Source organism: Oncorhynchus kisutch, linkage group LG22, assembly GCF_002021735.2.
Source record: "Oncorhynchus kisutch isolate 150728-3 linkage group LG22, Okis_V2, whole genome shotgun sequence".
Lineage (NCBI taxonomy): Eukaryota > Metazoa > Chordata > Actinopteri > Salmoniformes > Salmonidae > Oncorhynchus > Oncorhynchus kisutch.
Genome location: NC_034195.2, coordinates 14,669,389 through 14,691,141, shown reverse-complemented (window position 1 = coordinate 14,691,141; position 21,753 = coordinate 14,669,389). Strand labels below are relative to the sequence as shown.

At 43.9% G+C, this 21,753-nt stretch overlaps 1 protein-coding gene across 1 annotated transcript in view; it reads right to left on the bottom strand.

The window, feature by feature from the left end:
• Positions 1–20,987, bottom strand: part of tmem86a (transmembrane protein 86A) — a 52,674-nt gene extending 31,687 nt beyond the window's left edge. Inside the window, exon 1 of the mRNA XM_020456208.2 lies at positions 20,816–20,987. Within this exon, the coding sequence (XP_020311797.1) occupies positions 20,816–20,836 (21 nt within the window). The 5' untranslated portion in view covers positions 20,837–20,987. The remainder of the gene's footprint in view (positions 1–20,815) is intronic.
• Positions 20,988–21,753: the final 766 nt, after the last annotated feature.

Below are 21,753 nucleotides of genomic sequence, written 5' to 3'. Positions count from 1 at the left end.
TTGTATGTCTTCCATTTCCTAATAATTGGTCTCACAGTTGATTTCTTCAAACCAAGCTGCTTACCTATTGCAGATTCAGTCTTCCCAGCCTGGTGCAGGTCTACAATTTTGTTTCTGGTGTCCTTTGACAGCTCTTTGGTCTTGGCCATAGTGGAGTTTGGAGTGTGACTGTTTGAGGTTGTGGACAGGTGTCTTTTATACTGATAACAAGTTCAAACAGGTGCCATTTTTACAGGTAATGAGTGGAGGACAGAGGAGCCTCTTAAAGAAGAAGTTACAGGTCTGTGAGAGCCAGAAATCTTGACGTAGGTGACCAAATACTTATTTTCCACCATAATTTGCAAATAAATTCATAAAAAATCCTACAATGTGATTTTTTGTAAAATTACAGGCCTCTCTCATCTTTTTAAGTGGAAGAACTTGCACAATTGGTGGCTGACTAAATAATTTTTTGCCCCACTGTATATATATCTATGAATGAAGAGTCCCATGACAGTTATGGGGGTCTTAAGCAAAATGGGGAACACCATCGTATTATTAAGACGATACATACAATACAGACGTTTCGGGATGCCTCATGTTCTGACAAACACTGCTCTAGCTCTGCCACCCATCACCGCAGATGTGGAAGTGCAACACTGGCATATGCGGTGGACGCATCCAATGCTAAAAAACTGATATCGCTAGCTTAAACTGACACATTTTGATGGGGATTTTCTTTATGCAACTTATATTGACACACCGGTGCGCCAATCGACTCTACGGGGTTAAAAACAAACTGAAACAACAAAGCCTTGCTTAAATCAACCCCTGACCTGTGCTGCAGCTAGCAAAGATATCCGTAAGAAATAAAAGGTGAGGCGAACATACACTACATGACCAAAAGTATGTCAACACCTGCTCTTCGAACACCTCATTCCAAAATCATGGGCATTAATATAGAGTTGGTGCCCCCTTTGATGCTATAACAGCCTCCACTCTTCTGGGAAGGCTTTCCACTAGATGCTGGAACATTGCTGCGGGGACTTGCTTCCATTCAGCCACCAGAGCATTAGTGAGGTCGGGCACTGATGTTGGGCGATTAGGCCTGGCGTGCAATCTACGTTCAGAAGTTTTATTTATTTTTTATTTAACTTTTATTTAACAGTGTTCCAATTCATCACAAAGGTGTTCGATGGGGTTGAGGTCAGGGTTCTGTGCAGGCCAGTCAAGTTCTTCCACACCGATCTCGACAAACCATTTCTGTATGGACTTCGTTTTGTGCATGCTGGAAAGGGCCTTTCCCAAACTGTTGAGAGCATAGAATCGTCTAGAATTTCAAAGTATGCTGTAAGTGTTAAGATTTCCCTTCACTGGAAATAAGGGGCCTAGCCCAAACCATGAAAAACAGCCCGAGAGCATTATTCATCCACCAAACTTTACAGTTGGCACTATGCATTTGGCCAGGTAGCATTTTCTTGGCATCCGCCAAACCCAGATTAGTCTGTCGGAATCCCAGATGGTGAATTGTGATTCATCACTCCAGAGAACGCGTTTCCACTGCTCCAGAGTCCAATGGCGGCGAGCTTTACACCAATCCAGCCGACACTTGGCATTGCGCATGGGGATCTTAGGCTTCTGTGCGGCTGCTCAGCCATGGAAACCCATTTCATTAAGCTCCCGACGAACAGTTATTTTACTGACGTTGCTTCCAGAGGCAGTTTGGAACTTGGTAGTGAGTGTGGCAACTGAGGACAGGCGATTTTTACACGCTACACGCTTCAGCATTCGCCGGTCCCATTCTGTGAGCTTGTGTGGCATACCACTTCGCTGCAGAGCCGTTGTTGCTCGTAGACGTTTCCACTTCACAATAACAGCACTTACAGTTGACCAGGGCAGTTCCAGTAGGGCAGAAATTTGACGCACTGACTTGTTAGAAAGATGGCATCCTATGACGGTGCCACGTTGAAAGTCACAAAGCTCTTCAGTAAGGCCATTCTACTGTCAATGTTTCTATGGAGATTGCATGGCTGTGTGCTCAATTTTATACACCGGTCAGCAACGGGTGAGGCTGAAATAGCCGAATCCACTCATTTGAAGGGGTGTCCACATACTTTTGTATATTTCGTGTAGATAACAGTACAGTGCCCCATGTTCTCATTGTGCTGATATTATGTTTAAACGTGAAGCAACTGAAAGGGAAACTCCCGTCAAACAATTGCTCTGAGAATTATTGCTTAAACACAGCATGAAAAGGGCAGGAGGGTCAACCCTTCAACCACATGGCCTCTGCTTCACACACACATATATTTTATTTTCTCATCTTTCACCAATCCAACCTTTTGGGTAAGCTGACTAATAATACTGGGCACAGGGCCGTAACTACATATGAGGACATTGAGGTCCGAAACTCAAAAATGTTTCTAATAATAAAAAATAACATTTTAATACAAATATATATTTAAAACTTTAGTTTATTTAGTAAATATTTGATTATTACTTGAACTGCATTGTCGGTTAAAGGGTTTGTATGTAAGCATTTCACGGTAAGGTCTACTACACCTGTTGTATTCGGCGCGTGTAACAAATAAAATTGTATTTGATTTTAATGTTTTTTTTTTTGTGAGGAGATGGTATCTACAGTATGTATCCATTAATCAAGGAATGTTATGCTTTTTACACCGACAATTGAGGTTAGGATTTGGGTGGGCTATGTCTTCCTCGTCCTCGAACATCCTCAGAACTTGAAAAACAAGGAAGAATGAAGAAACTAAACTAGGAAAGAACGGTTGGAGGCCTCTGTAATCTGTTATGTCACTGTTATGATAATGATATGAAGGCCTTTTGATGGAAAGTAAAACAAATAAAACAAAAAAAGCAGACATTGAATATCCCTTTGAGCATGGTGATGTTATTAATTACACTTTGGATGGTGTATCAATATATCCAGTCACTACAAAGATACAGGTGTCCTTCCTAACTCAGTTGCCGGAGAGGAAGGAAACCACTTAGAGATTAACACCATGAGGACAATGGTGACGTTAAAACAGTTACAGAGTTTAACGGCTGTGACAGTTGTCTCCTGAGGATGGATCAACAACATTGTAGTTACTCCACAATACTAACCTAATAGACAGAGTGAAAAGAAGGAAGCCTGTACAGAAAACAAATATTCCAAAACATGCTTCCTGTTTGCATAAAGGCACTAAAATAATACTGCAAAAAATGTGGCAAACAATTAACTTTTTACATACAAAGTGTTATGTTTGGGACAAATCCAATACAACACATTACTTAGTACCACTCTCCATATTTTCAAGCATGTTATGGGTATGCTTGTAATCAATTAGGGGAGTTTTTTTAGATAAAAAAGAAACAGAATGGAGCTAAGCACAGGCAAAATCCTAGAGAAAAATCTGGTTCAGTCTGCTTTCCAACAAACACGGTGTCACGTGTGCTCCCTCTCCGGCCTCTAGGTCACCAGGCTGCTCGTTATGGCGCACGCCTGTCACCATCATTATGCACATCAGCGCATTATGACACTCACCTGGACTCCCATCATCTCCTTGATTACCTGCTCTATATATGTCACTCCCTCTGGTTCCTTCCCCAGGTGTCATTGTTTTGGTTTCTTGTCTGTGTGTGGTTTCTTGTTTTGGATTATGTTATATTTATTTATTAAAATACTCATTCCCTGAAGCTTCCCGACTCTTAGCGCACATCGATACACACTGGGAGATGAATTCACCTTTCAGCAGGACAATAACCTAAAACACAAGGCCAAATCTACACTGGAGTTGTTTACCAAGGCAGTGAATGTTCCTGAGTGGCCAAGTTACAGTTTTGACTTAAATCTACTTGGAAATCTATGACAAGACCTGAAAATGGTTGTCTAGCAATGATCAACAACCAATTTGATAGTGCTTGAAGAATTTTGAAAAGAATAATGGTAAATGTTGCAGAATCCAGGTGTGGAAAGTTCTTAACGATTTACCCAGAAAGGTGCTAATACAAAGTATTGACTATGGTGTGAATACTTATGTAAATAGATATTTCTGTATATCATTTTCAATACATTTCTAAAACCATGTTTACACTTAGTCATTATGGGGTATTGTGTGTAGATCAACTGGCGTAGCAGCAAGACGTGTTTGTTTTGTCCTGTGTTTTGACCCGTGTAAATATGTAGCTTTTTCATTTTTTTTGTATACATTTCAATCTCTTTTTCCATTTTCGAATTAAATATACCTTCCTGCAACCCGCCTCACCCAACGCGCTACAGATCTGCTATTTTTCTAGACCTTATAACTGGAATCTCCATCAGAAGCTAGCCTTCAGAAGCTAGCCAGCTAATTATCTCGATACTGTATATAGCCTGTTTTTTTACTCTACTAGCTATTTAGTCATTGTAGACACTGCTAGCAGTCTTTACCTTTAGCACAGACACCAGCCGCTGTAGCCCGGATAGTCCGGATAATATCTGCCAGTCTGCATAGCGCGATATCAGCCCTGAGCATATCAGACTGCTTTTTTCCCCCACTACTTCCTGCCGCAAGCTCTGGACCATTACCCCAGATCATCGCGGCTAGCTAGCTGCTACAGAGTTGCTATCATGGCTAATGCCCCTGTCCAGAAGGAACCACCAGTTAGCCTCGAGCTAGGCCCATTCCTCCGGCTAGCAAACGAAATACACCAACTACAACACCGCTCTTGTCAATTGGCCTGCACACTTTGTTGACACGGAGCTCCGCTGATCTATCACGACTGGTCTGCTGACGTATTTCGGCCGATGTGCCCTCAACCGGTCTCTGCGTCGTTGATGTCGGTGAGGACCCAGCTAATAGCCCCGGCCTGCTAACTCTCTGAGCACCGTGTCTCCCACTCGCCTAGCGTAGTGACGACTGCCGAGTGGCTCCATGTTTCGTCCATTGCTGCTTATTGGACCTTATGATCCCACGGCTACACAGCTGATGCCTACTGGACTGTTCATTAACACAGGGACATAATTTTGTTTATCTGTCGGCCACAGCCTCAAACTCAGGCCCTGTGCGTAACTAACTGACCCCTCTCTGCCCATTCATCACCATTTACCCATTGTTGTTGTCTTAGCTGTTTACCCGTTGTTGTCTTAGCCCTCCCAATCAACACCTGTGATTGCTTTATGTCTTCTTCAAATGTCAATATGCCTTGTATACTGTTGTTTATGGTAACTCTCATTGTTTTGTTTTACTGCGGAGCCCCTAGTCCTGTTCTGCATGCCTCGGTTAGCTCCCTTGCCCACCCCCTACACATGTGGCGACCGCACCTAGTTTAACTGCAGTTTCTAGAGATGCAGCCTCTCTCCTTGTCACTCAATGCCTAGGTATAACTCCACTGTACTCGCGCCCTACCACGCCATTGTCTGTGCATTACGCCCTGAATCTATCCTACCATGCCCAGAAGTCTGCTCCTTTTACTCTCTGTTCTGAAAGCACTAGAAGACCAGTTCTTATAGCCTTTAGCCGTACCCTCATCCTACTTCTCCTCTGTTCATCTGGTGATGTAGAGGTTAACCCAGGCCCCGTGTCCCCCCAGGCGCTTTCATTTGTTGACTTCTGTTACCGTAAAAGCCTTGGGTTCATGCATGTTAACATCTGAAGCCTCCTCCTTAAATTTGCTTTATTCACTGCTTTAGCACACTCCGCCAACCCTGATGTCCTAGCCATGTCAGAATCCTGGCTTAGGAAGGCCACCAAAAGTCTGAAATTTCCATCCCCAATTACAACATTTTCTGTCAAGATAGAACTGCCAAAGGGGGAGGAGTTGCAATCTACTGTAGAGATAGCCTGCGGAGTTCTGTCCTACTATCCAGGTCTATGCCCAAACAGTTTGAGCTTCTACTTTTAAAAATCCATCTCGCCAGAAATAAGTCTCTCACTGTTGCCGCTCGTTATAGACCCTGGACACCATATGTGAATTGATTTTGATTTATTTATTTATTTATTTCACCTTTATTTAACCAGGTGGCTAGTTAAGAACAAGTTCTCATTTACAACTGCGACCTGGCCAAAATAAAGTAAAGCAGTTCAACACATACAACAACGCAGAGTTACAAATGGAGTAAACAAACATACAGTCAATAATACAGTAGAAAAGGTCTATATATAGTGTTTGCAAATTAGGTAGGGTAAGGGAGGTAAGGCAATAAATAGGCCATGGTGGCGAAGTAATTACAATATAGCAATTAAACACTGAAATGGTAGATGTGCAGAAGATGAATGTGCAAGTAGAGATACTGGGGTGCAAAGGAGCAAGATAAATAAATAAATAATTACAGTATGGGGATGAGGTAGTTGGATGGTCTATTTACAGATGGGCTATGTACAGGTGCAATGATCTGTGAGCTGCTATGACAGCTGGTGCTTAAAGCTAGTGAGGGAGATATGGGTCTCCAGCTTCAGTGATGTTTGCAGTTCATTCCAGTCATTGGCAGCAGAGAACTTGAAGGAAAGGAGGCCAAAGGAAGAATTGGCTTTGGGGGTGACTAGTGAGATATACCTGTGTGTTACGGGTGGGTGCTGCTATGGTGACCAGTAAGCTGAGATAAGGCGGGGCTTTAACTAGCAGAGACTTGTAGATGACCTGGAGCCAGTGGGTTTGGCGACGAGTATGAAGCGAGGGCCAGCCAACGAGAGCGTATAGGTCGCAGTGGTGGGTAGTATATGATGCTTTGGTGACAGAATGGATGGCACTGTGATAGACTGCATCCAATTTGCTGAGTAGAGTGTTGGAGGCTATTTTGTAAATTACATCGCCGAAGTCAAGGATCGGTAGGATGGTCAGTTTTACAAGGGTATGTTTGGCAGCATGAGTGAAGGAACATCCACGCGTAGCACGCACTCCAGCAGATATATTTCACTGGTCATCCCCAAAGCAAACATCTCCTTTGGCCGCCTTTCCTTCCAGTTCTCTGCTGCCAATGAACCGAACGAATTGCAAAAATCACTGGAAGTTGGTGACATATCTCCCTCGCTAACTTCAAGCATCGGCTGTTAGAGCAGCTTACCGATCGCTGCAGCTGTACACAGCCCATCTGTAAATAGCCCATCCAACCAACTACCTAACTTGTTCCCATATTTGTTTTTTGTTTTTTCTGCTCTTTTGCACACCAGAATTTCTACATGCATATCCTCATCTGCACATCTATCACTCCAGTGTTAATTGCTAAATTGTAATTACTTCGACACTATGGCCTATTTATTGCCTTACCACCTTACTTAATTTGCACACACAGTATACAGATTTTCTATTGTGTTATTAACTATACGTTTGTTTATCCCATGTGTAACTCTGTGTTGTTGTTTTTGTTATACTGCTTTGCTTTATCTTGGTCAGGTCGCAGTTGTAAATGAGAACTTGTTCTCAACTGGCCGACCTGCTTAAATAAAGGTGAAATTTTAAAAAACTATTTTGAAGTCAAGGGGTATGAATACTTTCTGAAGGCATTGTGTCCAGAGCGACTTACAGACATTCAACTAAGGTAGAGAAGACAAACACAATAAACATATTTCTTCATTTGGGATGCAAATGATGTGAACATCATCCCCCCGTTTTCATGATCGAAATGCAAACAAAAGCCGTTTCCCGATACAACATTGAAAGCATCTTACTGCATGGTTTATTGGTAATCTAGACTAGCTCGTTTCCCATTGAAGAATCATACGGTTAATGAAAAACAGGAATAGGCTTGAGATTTGAGATACAGCATTTATGCCGCATGAAAGTGTAGTGGCACATTTGTTGTGCTGTGGAAGACCCATCTAAAGCTCTTCAAATGTTCTTGTGACCAACCAAATTAACACCAAAACCAATGTCTCTACCTTCAGACTTCAACCTAAGAGTAAGCTTGCTGAAACCCACCATTTGGGAAAACACAATACTTTTGTGATGTGAAAGCAATGTTTCAAGCTCAGCAAGATAGTACAAACTAATCTGGGTCCAGTTTACCACTTTTACACCGTGACCCAAAAGGAATCAGCATTGGCTCCGGATCCATTATTAGGAAATACTACAGCCGCGTGCATGTTGGTGCAGTCGTAATAAAGTCCCATCATGCCATCTTAGCATTCTGGTTCATCTGGCACTATGGTGATGAGTATCAGAAACATGACACACACACACACACACACACACACACAGACACTCTCTTTCTCTCTTTCTTTCATCATACTCATCTTGGCAAAGGGACAACAGAGGTACAAATATGGCCAGTGGGTCATATTACTACCATGTTTATTATGATATGCACACCCAGGGGTCACATTAGTATGAGAGCAGGGGGACAACACTACAATATAAAATGCTCTGCTTTCAGCAACCAAAAGAAAAAAACTTTGACAGTGATTCCAAAGAAAACACTGTATATGTAATTATAACAAGTTACTTGTATGCATTGTGTAGCCTAACAACACTATTAAATACTTGTAATACACATAATATAACTTGTTACCGTATTAACACGTGACTAGTATGCACTGTTCATAAGTGTAAAGAAAAGAGAGGGATGGCGCTGCATGGCACCAGAGGAGATGGCTGCCGTTTTACCAATTATTTTGTACATAATGTTTCTGTCACAGTCTCTTATGACCGAAAAGAGCTTCTGGATATCAGGACAGCGATTACGCACTTCGTACTGGATTTTTTCTTGAATGAGTCGGACACAAAGGATTTACTTCAGACAGCCGACAAGGCCCAAATCCCCGTCATTCGCATGAAGAAGAAACAGAGATATTGGGGACGTAGGTCGGGGTGCCTTGTAAGGATCCGATGGCGAGTGTGTAATCCACCTCTACCATCAGTTCTATTAGCCAACGTGCAATCATTGGATAATAAAATGGATGACCTCCGATCAAGAATATCCTACCAACGGGACATTAAAAAAACTGTAATATCTTATGTTTCACCGAGTCGTGGCTGAACTACAACATGGATAACATACAGCTGGCTGGGTTTTCGGTGCATCGGCAAGACAGAACAGCTGCCTCCGGTAAGACAAGGGGTGGTGGTCTGTGTCTATTTGTAAATAACAGCTGGTGCACAAAATCTAATATTAAGGAAGTTTCAAGGTTTTGCTCACCTGAGGTAGAGTATCTCATGAAAAGCTGTAGACCACACTATTTACCAAGAGTTTTCATCTATATTTTTCGTAGCAGTCGATTTACCACCACGAACCGACGCTGGGACTAAGAAAGCACTCAACAAGCTGTTAAAGGCCATAAACAAACAAGAAAATGCTCATGGCCGGAGACTTTAATGCATGGAAACTTAAATCCGTTTTACCTCATGGTACATTTGCAACCAGAAAAAAACTCTAGATCATCTTTACTCCATACACAGAGACACATACAAAGCTATGCCTCACCATTCATTTGGCAAATAACCAGAACTCTATCCTCCTGATTACTGTTTACAAGCAAAAACTAAAGCAGGAAGTACCAGTGACTCGCTCAATACAGAACGTCAGATGGTACAGATGTTAAACTACAGGACAGTTTTGCTAGCACAGACTGGAATATGTTCCGGGATTCTTCCGATGGTATTGAGGAGTACACCACCTCAGCCACTGGCTTCATCAATAAGTGCATTGAGGACGTCGCCCACACAATGACCTTACGTACATACACCAACCAGAAGCCATGGATTACAGGCAACATCAGCACTGAGCTAAATTGTAGAGTTGCCGCTTTCAAAGAGCAGGACTCGAACCCGGACGCTTCAGACAAACCATCAAACAGGCAAAGCGTCAATACAGCACTCGTACTACACCGGCTCCAACGCTCGTCGGATGTGGCAGGGCTTGCAAACAAATACAGATTACAAGGGAAACACATCCGCGAGCTGCCCAGTGACACGAGCCTACCAGACGAGCTGAATGACTTCTATGCTCGCTTCGAGGCAAGCAACACTGAAGCATGCATGAGATCATCAGCTGTTCCAGACGACTGTTTGATCACGCTCTCCGTAGCTGATGTAAAATAGACCTTTAAACATGTCAACATTTACACGGCCACAGGGCCAGACGGATTACTAGGACGTGTACTCCGAGCATGAGCTGACGAACTGGCAAGTGTCTTCACTGACATTTTCAACTTGTCCCTGACCGAGTCTGTAATACCAACATGTGTCAAACAGACCACCATAGTGCCTGTGCCCATGAACACCAAGGTAACCTGCCTAAATGACTACCAACCCGTAGTTCTCACGTTTGTAGTCATGAAGTGCTTTGAAAGGCTGGTCATGGCTCACATCAACACCATTATCCCAGAAACCCTAGAACAACTCTAATTTGCACTCTACACTTCCCTTTCCCACCTGGACAAAAGGAACACCTACTGAGAATGGTATTCATTGACTACAGCTCAGCATTCCAAACCATAGCTTAGTAATGAGCTTTGAGGATACTAAGGACACTGGGACTAAACACCTCCCTCTGCCACTGGATCCCAGACTTCCTGACGGCCGCCCCCAGGTGGTAAGGGTAGGTAACAACACATCTGACACACTGATCCTCAACACGGGGGCACCTCAGGGGTGTCTGCCCAGTCCCCTCCTGTACTCCCTGTTCACCCACGACTGCGTGGCCTAGCACAACTCCAACATCATCATTAAGTTTGCAGATAACACAACAGTGGTAGGCCTGATCACCGACAACGATGAGACAGCCTATAGGGAGGAGGTCAGAGACGTGGCAGTGTAGTGCTAGGATAACAACCTCTCCCTCATCGTGATCAAGACAAAGGAGATGATTGTGGACTAAAGGAAAAGGAAGACAGAGCACTCCCCCATTCTCATTGACAGGGCTGTAGTGGAGCGGGTTGAGAGCTTCAAGTTCCCTGGTGTCCACATAACCAATGAACTATTATGGTCCAAACACACCAAGACAGTCGTGAAGAGGGCATGACAACGCCTATTCCTCCTCAGGAGACTGAAAAGATTTGGCATGGGTCCTCAGATCCTGAAAAAGTTCTACAGCTGCACCATCGAGAGCTGGTTGCATCAACGCCTGGTATGGCAACTGCTCTGCACTACAGAGGGTAGTGCGTACAGCCCAGTACATCACTGGGGCCAAGCTTCCTGCCAGCCAAGACCTCTATACCAAGCGGTGTCAGAGGAAAGCCCATAAAATTGTCAAAGACTCCAGCCACCCTAGTCATAGACCGTTCTCTCTGCTACTGCACGGCAAGCGGTACCGGAGCGCCAAGTCTAGGTCCAAGAGGCTTCTAAACAGCTTCAACCCCCAAGCCATAAGACTCATGAACAGCTAATCAAACGGCTACCCGGACTGTTTGCATTGTCCCTCCCCCCATTTTTACACTGCTGCTACTCTCTGTTTATTATCTCTGCATAGTCACTTTACCTCGACCTACATGTACATATTACCTCAACTAAACTGTGCCCCCGCACATTGACTCTGTACCAGTACCCACTGTATATAACCTTGTTCCTGTTTTTTTATTGTTGCTCTTTAATTATAGATTTGTCTTTTTTCTTCTTTTATACTTCAGTTCATTTTAGTAAATACTTTCTTAAAAACTGCATTGTTGGTTAAGGGCTTGTAAGTAAGCATTTCATTAAGGTTAACAACTGTTGTATTCGGCACATGTGACAAATACAATTTTACAATAATGTGTAATAACACTTTACACACTTGTAATACACTTCATGTAATATGTTACTGTTTTAACACTTACAGACTAGTATAGCACAGTTAATAGGTTCACAGAAAGGGGTATTCACTTAAACCGTTGGACTCGTCAAGACAATAACATTTTGACAAGAGGATGATCTCACCCGTATGTCAAATGGCCACGGGGAAAAGAGCAGCGATACACTACATTCTATCTCTCCTGGTAACTTAAGGCATAACAACAGGTTCACAATCAGTGCCAGCTTTGGTGCTTGGCCCGTAATTTATATGCATTAGGACAACATGAGGTAAGGGTAGCTGATCCTAGATCATTCATAAAGGGCAAGATGAGCAGGAGCATTGGGTTCCTTCTTTGACAGAGTTGTTTTTGTTCAGGGAAAGTATGCAGCCTCGGCCTAGCACACAGAGACCAACCAAGGTGTATTAATTGAGGAATAAACTGAATGCGCAAGAAACAGCTGTCATTTGAGGAAAATGTAAGTTCAACAACAAGGCTTTAATGCCAAATGAAGCACTATCAGGGTCCTTCAGTTAGACTTTAAGTCTGTTCATCTAGTCATCTTATATGCTAAAGCAGGTAATGCTATTATATCTGCCCACCACCCCAAGCTGTCACCAGCTGAGACTGGGAGTGGGGGAGTAGGCCTAACCACACACACACACTGCTAATACAATGAAACTGTACATGAGGAGTGTAGCAGTAGCATGGCAGTATAGCATGTAGTGATTAGATATTTTAAAATGAAACTTAGGGGTTAGGGGAATATTGTTGTTTAATTAATTATCTACAACAACAATCATTTAAAATCAAATGTTATTGGTCACATACACATGGTTAGCAGATGTTATAGAAAGTGTAGTGAAATGCTTGTTCTTTTTGTTCCGACAGTGCAGCAATATCTAACAAGTAATCTAACAATTCCACAACAACTACCTAATACACACAAATCCAAGTAAAGGGATGGAATAAGAATATGTACATATAAATAAATGGAAGAGCAATGACCGACCGGCATAGGCAAGATGCAATAGATGGTATAAAACACAGTATATACAGTGGGGCAAAAAGTATTTAGTCAGCCACCAATTGTGCAAGTTCTCCCACTTAAAAAGATGAGAGGGGCCTGTCATTTTTATCATAGGTACACTTCAACTATGACAGACAAAAAAAATCCAGAAAATCACATTGTAGTATTTTGTATTAATTTATTTGCAAATTATGGTGGAAAATTAAGTATTTGGTCACCTACAAACAAGCAAGATTTCTGGCTCTCACAGACCTGTAACTTCTTATTTAAGAGGCTCCTCTGTCCTCCACTCGTTACTGTCACGAGTCCGACCGAGGGTGGTTTCCCTTCCCGGTCGGGTGGCGCTCGACGCTCGTCGTCACCGGCCTATTAGCTGCCACTGATTGTCTTTCCTCCCCGTCCTTGTATGTTTATTGGTAGCACCTGTTGGTGAATGATTAGTTTGTCTTTATTAGACAGCCGGCCCGCCTGGTTGTTGTGCGGGATTAATGATTGTAACCTTCGGCTCTAATGTAGAGGAACGTGTTTGTTCCTGGTCGTGAAATTTCATTGTACCTTTCTCATTCCCCGTGTTTGGGGCCGTTATTATTGTGAGCACCCTGTGGTGCGTTGGTGCATTAAAAGAGCACAGCCTTGCACCCTCTGTCTCCTGCGTCTGACTCCACACCCACGACACCCGGAGCATTACAGAATCCCGCACCAAAAATTGAGTGGAGAGTCCAGACCAGGGTTCCACGGTGTGCATTCCCCCCGAGTATGCCGATTTGGCAATCGCTTTCAGTAAAGTGAAAGCGACTAAATTACCACCTTATCGACCGGGAAGGGATTGTACGATAGATCTCCAGGTAAACGCTGCGCTTCCCAAGAGTCAATCCTCCCAGGAGGAGACGTTGGCAATGGAGACATATGTCACGGAGTCGCTGGGACAGGGGTACATTCGGCCCTCCATCTCACCCGTCTCCTCGAGTTTCTTTTTTGTGAGGAAAAGGGAGGGAGGTTTGCGTCCGTGTATTGATTATAGAGGTCTAAACGCCATCACAGTGGGGTATAGTTACCCTCTACCTCTCATCGCTATGGCGGTGGAATCATACCACGGAGCGCAGTTCTTCACAAAACTGGATCTCAGGAGAGCGTCTGGTGCGTATTCGGAAGGGAGACAAGTGGAAGACCGCATTTAGTACCACATCAGGCCACTATGAGTACCTCGTCATGCCGTATGGGTTAAAGAATGCTCCAGCCGTTTTTCAATCCTTTGTAGACGAGATTCTCAGGGACCTGTGCGGGCAGGGAGTGGTTGTTTATATCGATGACATTCTGATCTACTCGGCCACTCACATCGCGCATGTGTCTCTGGTACGCAAGGTGCTTGGTAGACTGCTGGAGCATGACCTATACGTCAAGGCTGAGAAATGCGTGTTCTCGAAACGAGCCGTCTCTTTTCTGGGTTATCGCATTTCCACCTCGGGGGTGGTGATGGAGGGCGACCGCATTAGGGCCGTGCGTAATTGGCCGACTCCGACCACAGTAAAGGAGGTGCAGCGGTTTTTGGGTTTTGCCAACTACTACGGGAGGTTTATCCAGGGTTTTGGCCAGATAGCGGCTCCCGCTGTTCACTGATGCACCCGTGTTGGCACATCCGGACCCCTCTCTAGCATTCATAGTGGAGGTGGACGCGTCCGAGGCTGGGGTGGGTGCCATGCTATCACAGCGCTCGGGTAAATCACCAAAACACTTTCTTTTCAAGGAAGCTCAGCCCAGCGGAGCCTAACTATGATGTGGGGGACCGGGAGTTGCTAGCTGTGGTTAGAGCTCTGAAGGTGTGGAGACACTGGCTTGAGGGGGCTAAGCACCCCTTTCTCATCTGGACTGACCACCAGAATCTGGAGTATATTCGGGCAGCTAGGAGACTTAACCCACGTCAGGCAAGGTGGGCCATATTCTTCACCCGGTTCCGGTTTACTTTGTCTTATAGACCGGGCTCCCAGAACGTCAAGGCTGACGCACTGTCCCACCTTTACGACACGGAGGATGGGTCCACCGAACCTACTCCCATCCTTCCCGCCTCAAAGCTGGTAGCACCAGTGGTATGGGAGGTGGACTCGGACATCGAGCGGGCGTTACCTGCGCCTCCTCAGTGTCCGGCGGGGCGAAGGTACGTGCCACTTGGTGTTCGGGACAAACTGATTTGGTGGGCTCACGTCCTACCCTCCTCGGGTCACCCTGGGGGACGAGGACAGTGGGGAGCCTTCAGGGGAGGTATTGGTGGCCTACTTTGGCTAAGGATGTTAAGGGTTATGTCTCCTCCTGTTCGGTGTGCGCCCAGAGTAAGGCTCCTAGGCACCTTCCTAGAGGGAAGTTACAACCCCTCCCCGTTCCACAGCGGCCATGGTCACATCTATCCGTAGATTTCCTGACCGATCTTCCGCCGTCTCAGGGGAACACCACGGTTCTAGTGATTGTGGATCGGTTCTCTAAGTCCTGCCGTCTCCTCCCATTGCCCGGTATCCCTACAGACTGCGGAGGCGTTATTCACCCATGTCTTTCGGCACTACGGGGTGCCGGAGGACATCGTTTCTGATCGGGGCCCCCAATTCACATCTCGGGTATGGAGGGCTTTCATGGAACGTTTGGGGGTCTCTGTCAGCCTGACCTCCGGTTATCACCCCGAGAGTAATGGGCAGGTGGAGAGAGTGAACCAGGAGGTGGGTAGGTTTCTGCGGTCGTATTGCCAGGATCGGCCAGGAGAGTGGGCACGATACATTCCCTGGGCTGAAATGGCCCAGAACTCACTACGCCACTCCTCTACTAACGTGTCCCCCTTTCAGTGTGTGTTGGGGTACCAGCCGGTCCTGGCACCATGGCATCCGAGCCAGACCGAGGCTCCTGCGGTGGAGGAATGGGTACAGCGCTCCAAGGAGACCTGGAGGGCCGTCCAGGAATCTCTACAACAAGCGAGTGGACGGCAGAAGAGGAGTGCTGACCGCCGCGGCAGTGAGGCCCCCGTGTTTGTACCGGGGGACAGGGTCTGGCTCTCGACCCGAAACCTACCCCGCCTCTTGCCCTGCCGGAAGCTGGGTCCGCAGTGTCTAGGGCCCTTTAAAGTCCTGAGGAGAATAAACGAGGTGTGTTATCGATTACAACTCCCTTCAGCCTGACCTCCGGTCAGCCTTGCACTCTCTGTCTCCTGCGTCTGACTCCACACCCACGACACCCGGAGCATTACAGTTACCTGTATTAATGGCACCTGTTTGAACTTGTTATCAGTATAAAAGACACCTGTCCACAATCTCAAACAGTCACACTCCAAACTCCACTATGGCCAAGACCAAAGAGCTGTCAAAGGACACCAGAAACAAAATTGTAGACCTGCACCATGCTGGGAAGACTGAATCTGCAATAGGTAAGCAGCTTGGTTTGAAGAAATCAACTGTGGGAGCAATTATTAGGAAATGGAAGACATACAAGACCACTGATAATCTCCCTCGATCTGGGACTCCACGCAAGATCTCACCCCGTAGGATCAAAATGATCACAAGAACGGTGAGCAAAAATCCCAGAACCACACGGGGGGACATAGTGAATGACCTGCAGAGAGCTGGGACCAAAGTAACAAAGCCTACCATCAGTAACACACTACACCGCCAGGGACTCAAATCCTGCAGTGCCAGACGTGTCCCCCTGCTTAAAGCCAGTACATGTCCAGGCCCCTCTGAAGTTTGCTAGAGAGTATTTGGATGATCCAGAAGAAGATTGGGAGAATGTCATGTGGTCAGATGAAACCAAAATATAACTTTTTGGTAAAAACTCAACTCGTCGTGTTTTGAGGACAAAGAATGCTGAGTTGCATCCAAAGAACACCATACCTACTGTGAAGCATGGGGGTGGATACATCGTGCTTTGGGGCAGTTTTTCTGCAAAGGGACCAGGATGACTGATCCGTGTAAAGGAAAGAATGAATGGGGCCATGTATCGAGAGATTTTGAGTGAAAACCTCCTTCCATCAGCAAGGGCATAGAAGATGAAACGTGGCTGGGTCTTTCAGCATGACAATGATCCCAAACACACCACCCGGGCAACAAAGGAGTGGCTTCGTAAGAAGCATTTCAAGGTCCTGGAGTGGCCTAGCCAGTCTCCAGGTCTCAACCCCATAGAAAATCTTTGGAGGGAGTTGAAAGTCTGTGTTGCCCAGCAACAGACCCAAAACATCACTGCTCTAGAGGAGATCTGCATGGAGGAATGGGCCAAAATACCAGCATATTTACATATAATACTTTTGTTATTGACCAAATACTTATTTTCCACCATAATTTGCAAATAAATTCATTAAAAATCCTGGAGAAAAAAATTATCTTGTTTTGTCTGTCATAGTTGAAGTTTACCTATGATGAAAATTACAGGCCTCTCTCATCTTTTTAAGTGGGAGAACTTGCACAATTGGTGGCTGACTAAATCATTTTTTGCCCCACTGTACATGGGATGAGTAATGCAAGATGTGTAAACATCATTATTAAAGTGGCATTAATCAAGTGACTAGTGATCCATTGTATGTAGTCTTTATGTAGGCAGCAGCCTCTCTGGGTTAGTGATAGCTCAATATCAATTATATGAAATCACCTTGTTCCTTTCAACTGTTTTTAAATGCAGACGATTTAGCTCTTTTGGTCTCTCACAAAGTATGGTTGAGAGCCAGCTTAGTGCAGAACTGACGAGTATCAGTAACTGGCTGTCAGACAACATGCCGTTTCTTCATTTGGGGAAAATGGATTCAATTTTATTTGGATCTAAGATCAGGCTAGGTAGATCACCAGGCTTTAGAACACTGTGTTAAATACTTAGGCTGTGAACTAGACAGGTTCCTCACAGGGGAGAGTATGGGGCAGAAAGTGATTGCCAAAGTCAACTAGGAAGTGAAATTTCGGGCCAGAAAAGCCACATTTGTACATAAAGGAACTTGAAAACACTTGCAGCAGTTAGTGCAACCTCACTTTGACTGTGTGCACTACCTGGTACAGTCGTTCCCCAAGTTCATCAAGAACAAGCTACAGACATCTCAAAATAAAATGTCATGGGTCATTCTGAATCTTAGCCCTCTGGGTCATGTTGGAAAAGGGGGAAACCTAGTCAGTTGTCCAACTGAATGTATTTAACTGAAATGTGTCTTCCGCATTTAACCCAACCCCTCTGAATCTGTGAGGTGTGGGAGGCTGCCTTAAATCGACATCCACAAGTTCAGCGCCCAGGGAAAAGTGGGTTAACTGCCTTGCTCAGGGGCAGAACAACAGATTTGTACCTTTTCAGCTCGGCCCTTCTCAGTTCAGTGAACTACAGTGACTATCAGTTAATAAAAGGGTAATTTAGCTGTAGCTGGGAGCTGGGATTGGCCCATAAAATCGTGTATGTTTAGTCCCCCAGTATCTAAAGAACTATCTTACTACTGTCCTTCCTACGCCATGAGAGGCGGTGCCAGAGATTTTGAGCCACCTCGATTCAAGAGCGGTACTGGCTAGAGCACGTTTTTATATACGGCAGTGGTAGAGTGGAACAAACTCCCGGCTGAGATAAAAGCTGTTTTTGCAAGTCTTAGGTTCAAACACTCCTGCAAGGCTTGGTTAATGTTGAGATAGCCTCCTAGCCAAGTATAAATACACTCTGCGCTAGTGGAGTGATTTGTTAGATATGTATATTAGCTTTTTTGTATATATCTTAATATGTGGACATTTTATATTATTGAATGTATGGCACAGAGTGCCCAGGTCCATTGTTTTGCCCTGCTGCCACTTGCCTCCATTGTGGATGTCCCCATTGAAATGCATGACATAATTTTCAATGGAGCAGTCCACAACACTACGTTGGGGGTGCAGCATTAGGCTTTAGTGCATTCTCTTTACCGCATGTGTTCAATATTTTCTAATTGTGTGTTGCTTTACCATGCGGTGGTACAAACGGAAGTACACACACACAGACTCAAACTAGCTAGCTTTTAGCAAGTTGAAAAGCAAATTACATGTGCGTCAAATACGGAAAACGCAGGCTAGACATGCAGCAAAAAAAACTCATATGCATCTGGTGGACATCGGACAGGATGTGAACGAGGCTTGAGCCAGCTAAAGGTAGCCGCTAAACTAATAGTGACCAGTATAGGCTTGACCCGCTAGAGATTGCAGTTAGCTTAGCATTAGCGTATACCGTTTTACTCTAAAAATAATACTCTGTAATATATAACACTTGGGTTGGGAGATGGACCTTAGACCATATAAACGGAGTAGAAAATAAACCACATTATTACCTTCGAGGAGCTATAAATCAATCAATTTAAACCAGAATATTAGCTGGCACCCTTTTGTCTTATATTATTCCATGGGCTAGCCTGTTTAAGCAGCAAACCCAGGCATCTCCAAGGCAAGATTGCTAACAGTTTTCACTCAATCAATTTACACATTTTAACTGTACAATTTCAACATAAAAGGTACTCAGATTTCGACAAAAATTGTCTATAGATAATGTGCTTGTGTAAAAGGCATACTTGTTTTAATAGAATAATGAAAAAGGAGGCAGGAGGAAATGTTTAACGTTCACAGTTTCTCCTTTGAGTGTTGAGGGGAGACACAAAACGCTGTTCTCGCGCCCCTACCACGCCCACTGCTGGTGGCAACAGGCATAAACAATTCCCAATTGAAATCCTTGGGAGGACTCAGCCCAAATAAGTGTATTACAACAATATCAAAATATCAAAAGCGTGTGAGATTTATGTATGGTTCTTAAATTACATTTTCATTTTAGTGATTGAGCAGAGCGACTTACATTATTGCATTCCTCTTAAAATAGCTAGGTGAGACAACAGCATATCACCATCGTAGAAGACATCTTTTACCTCGACAAAGTAGGTATCGGTAAAGCCAGTGATGGTAGGAAAAAAGACAAGCACATTTTTTTTAATTATATATATATATATATATATTTATATGCCATGCAAAATAAATAATAATTCTGTAATACATTTTGAAAGCAATACATGCATTGAACAAAACAAATATGTTCCGAACACATTTTGCATGATGAAAATACATAGGCCTATCAATATAATATATAATTTATAATTTTTGGTATGGAGCTGTGACATTTATATAGGTTATTAAAATATATGACAATATTATTTCAAATGTATGTCACTTTATATGAGTTAAAAATATATATGTCACGTTTTTTTCGTATGGGCACACGAGCCCTTGTCAACAGAATATATTTATGTCTCTATTTTAAATATATTTACAGTAATTATAAGGTTTACTGAAATAGGGATTTAGAAGGAAAGCTGAGAGGCTCGGTAGAGTGGTGAAAAGGTATAGCAAAGCCACAACGGGACAGCTCTTCAGTGCATCCGTCACTGGAGGGTACAGGAAAAAAAGACAAAAAGTTCAGTCACATGATAGGTTTCGGTTTTGGAACAGTTTAGAAAGGACCAAAACAAAGGAAAATTCGAGACAAAAAAAATACGATCGCGCATGTCTGTCGAAAAATATGAATGGGCTTATTAGGCTATTTAAGTTTATTCTTAGAAAAATTATGATTTGCCTCTACAATCAAGGCAGATTTGTTTTGAAGTGGTAGCTACTACAACAACTGATCATCACATCGTCAAAGAGATACCGCATAGCATCAATAGACCACCGCCAATGAATTGCGTCTGGTCTAGTATTTCCGAAACCCTAAAATGCATGCCGAGTTCATTGTATGGATCATTATCAACTTCTGCACATCCATAGAGGCAGAATGAATAACGAACGTTTTGTGGGTGACAATCGCGAAATAAACACGGACATGCTTTCATGATCACGTGCTGTACTGTAGGCCTATTTAGGGTAAACTCGGTCCTATGTGCGCCTGTGGTATTATAATGCCCGTCATTGGAGGAAAAACTAAATTGACAAGACAGGCCTATAGCCTACCCGTCACACCGACAAGCAAGACATACAGTCCCTGTAGAGCTAACGAGCCTTCCTTTATCTCTATTAGCCCTTCAAATCAACGCTGTGACAATTATAAAAACTGAATATATTCTTAATGGCACATTTTGATTTAAATGTCCATATTTCTACGTGTGAAGTCAAATAGCCAAACTTACCACTGTCACTGGCGAAACCATCTCTCAATCGATCACTGTAGTATATATTCGCAAAGCAACTGGAGATTGCGACACTGAGCTGCGGCCGTCTTCCCGCACTGTACCGTTCACTAAAATTGCTGTAGTCTTTGTGATGCGTATTGTTTTGGTCCCTTTTCGGGGCAGACTGGCATAAGGGGAGGAGGCAAACCGACCATAATTGTAGGTGGAGATAGACTTTAGGCACCGATAGGGTGCCGTTAAAATATCCGACCAATTAACAGACAGGAACAAAAAAAGAGGCAAGGTTAAGAGAATATAACGCCCATTTTAATACGAGGTCTTTTGACTGTTGTTTACCTATCGAAGCAGATGGCCTGTATTTACATCTAGTCTAATTACACATTTCACTTTGTTACACTGTATCTCTTTACATTTACATTGTGGTAACATTGTTCCATTGTAGACTATGATGAACAACACACTCGTCCTTTTGTCTCGCGCGCTGTGCATCAAACTATTTTTAAACAGTCTTTTCTGCATTAGTAACCAAGTGGGAACTGGGACTTTACCACCATTGTAGCGCCATTGAGGCCACCTGTATTTTGAAGTCAATTTTATTTTTCTACTATTTCTATGAGTTGGCAGACAAGTTGAAAGGGTGCATAGCTAGTGACAGCTAGTGTGTTGTTTGAACAGGTTTAAAGCCAAGTGGTTGGTGATTTACTGCCATCTACAGTTATTCAGTGTTTGCTCACGAGTATAATTCATTGGCTGATACCCCTGATGGAATTATGTGATCCTTCCTTCACCGATAGGAATGCTCACAGTTTACTTTAAAATGGTGCAAGCCCTCAATGTCCATGCCGTAATGTGTTTTCTCCATCCTCTATTTAACTCTAAGGTGGTAAATTCCCACTTCACACCAACGCAGCATATGGGCACGTTCCTATGCCCAG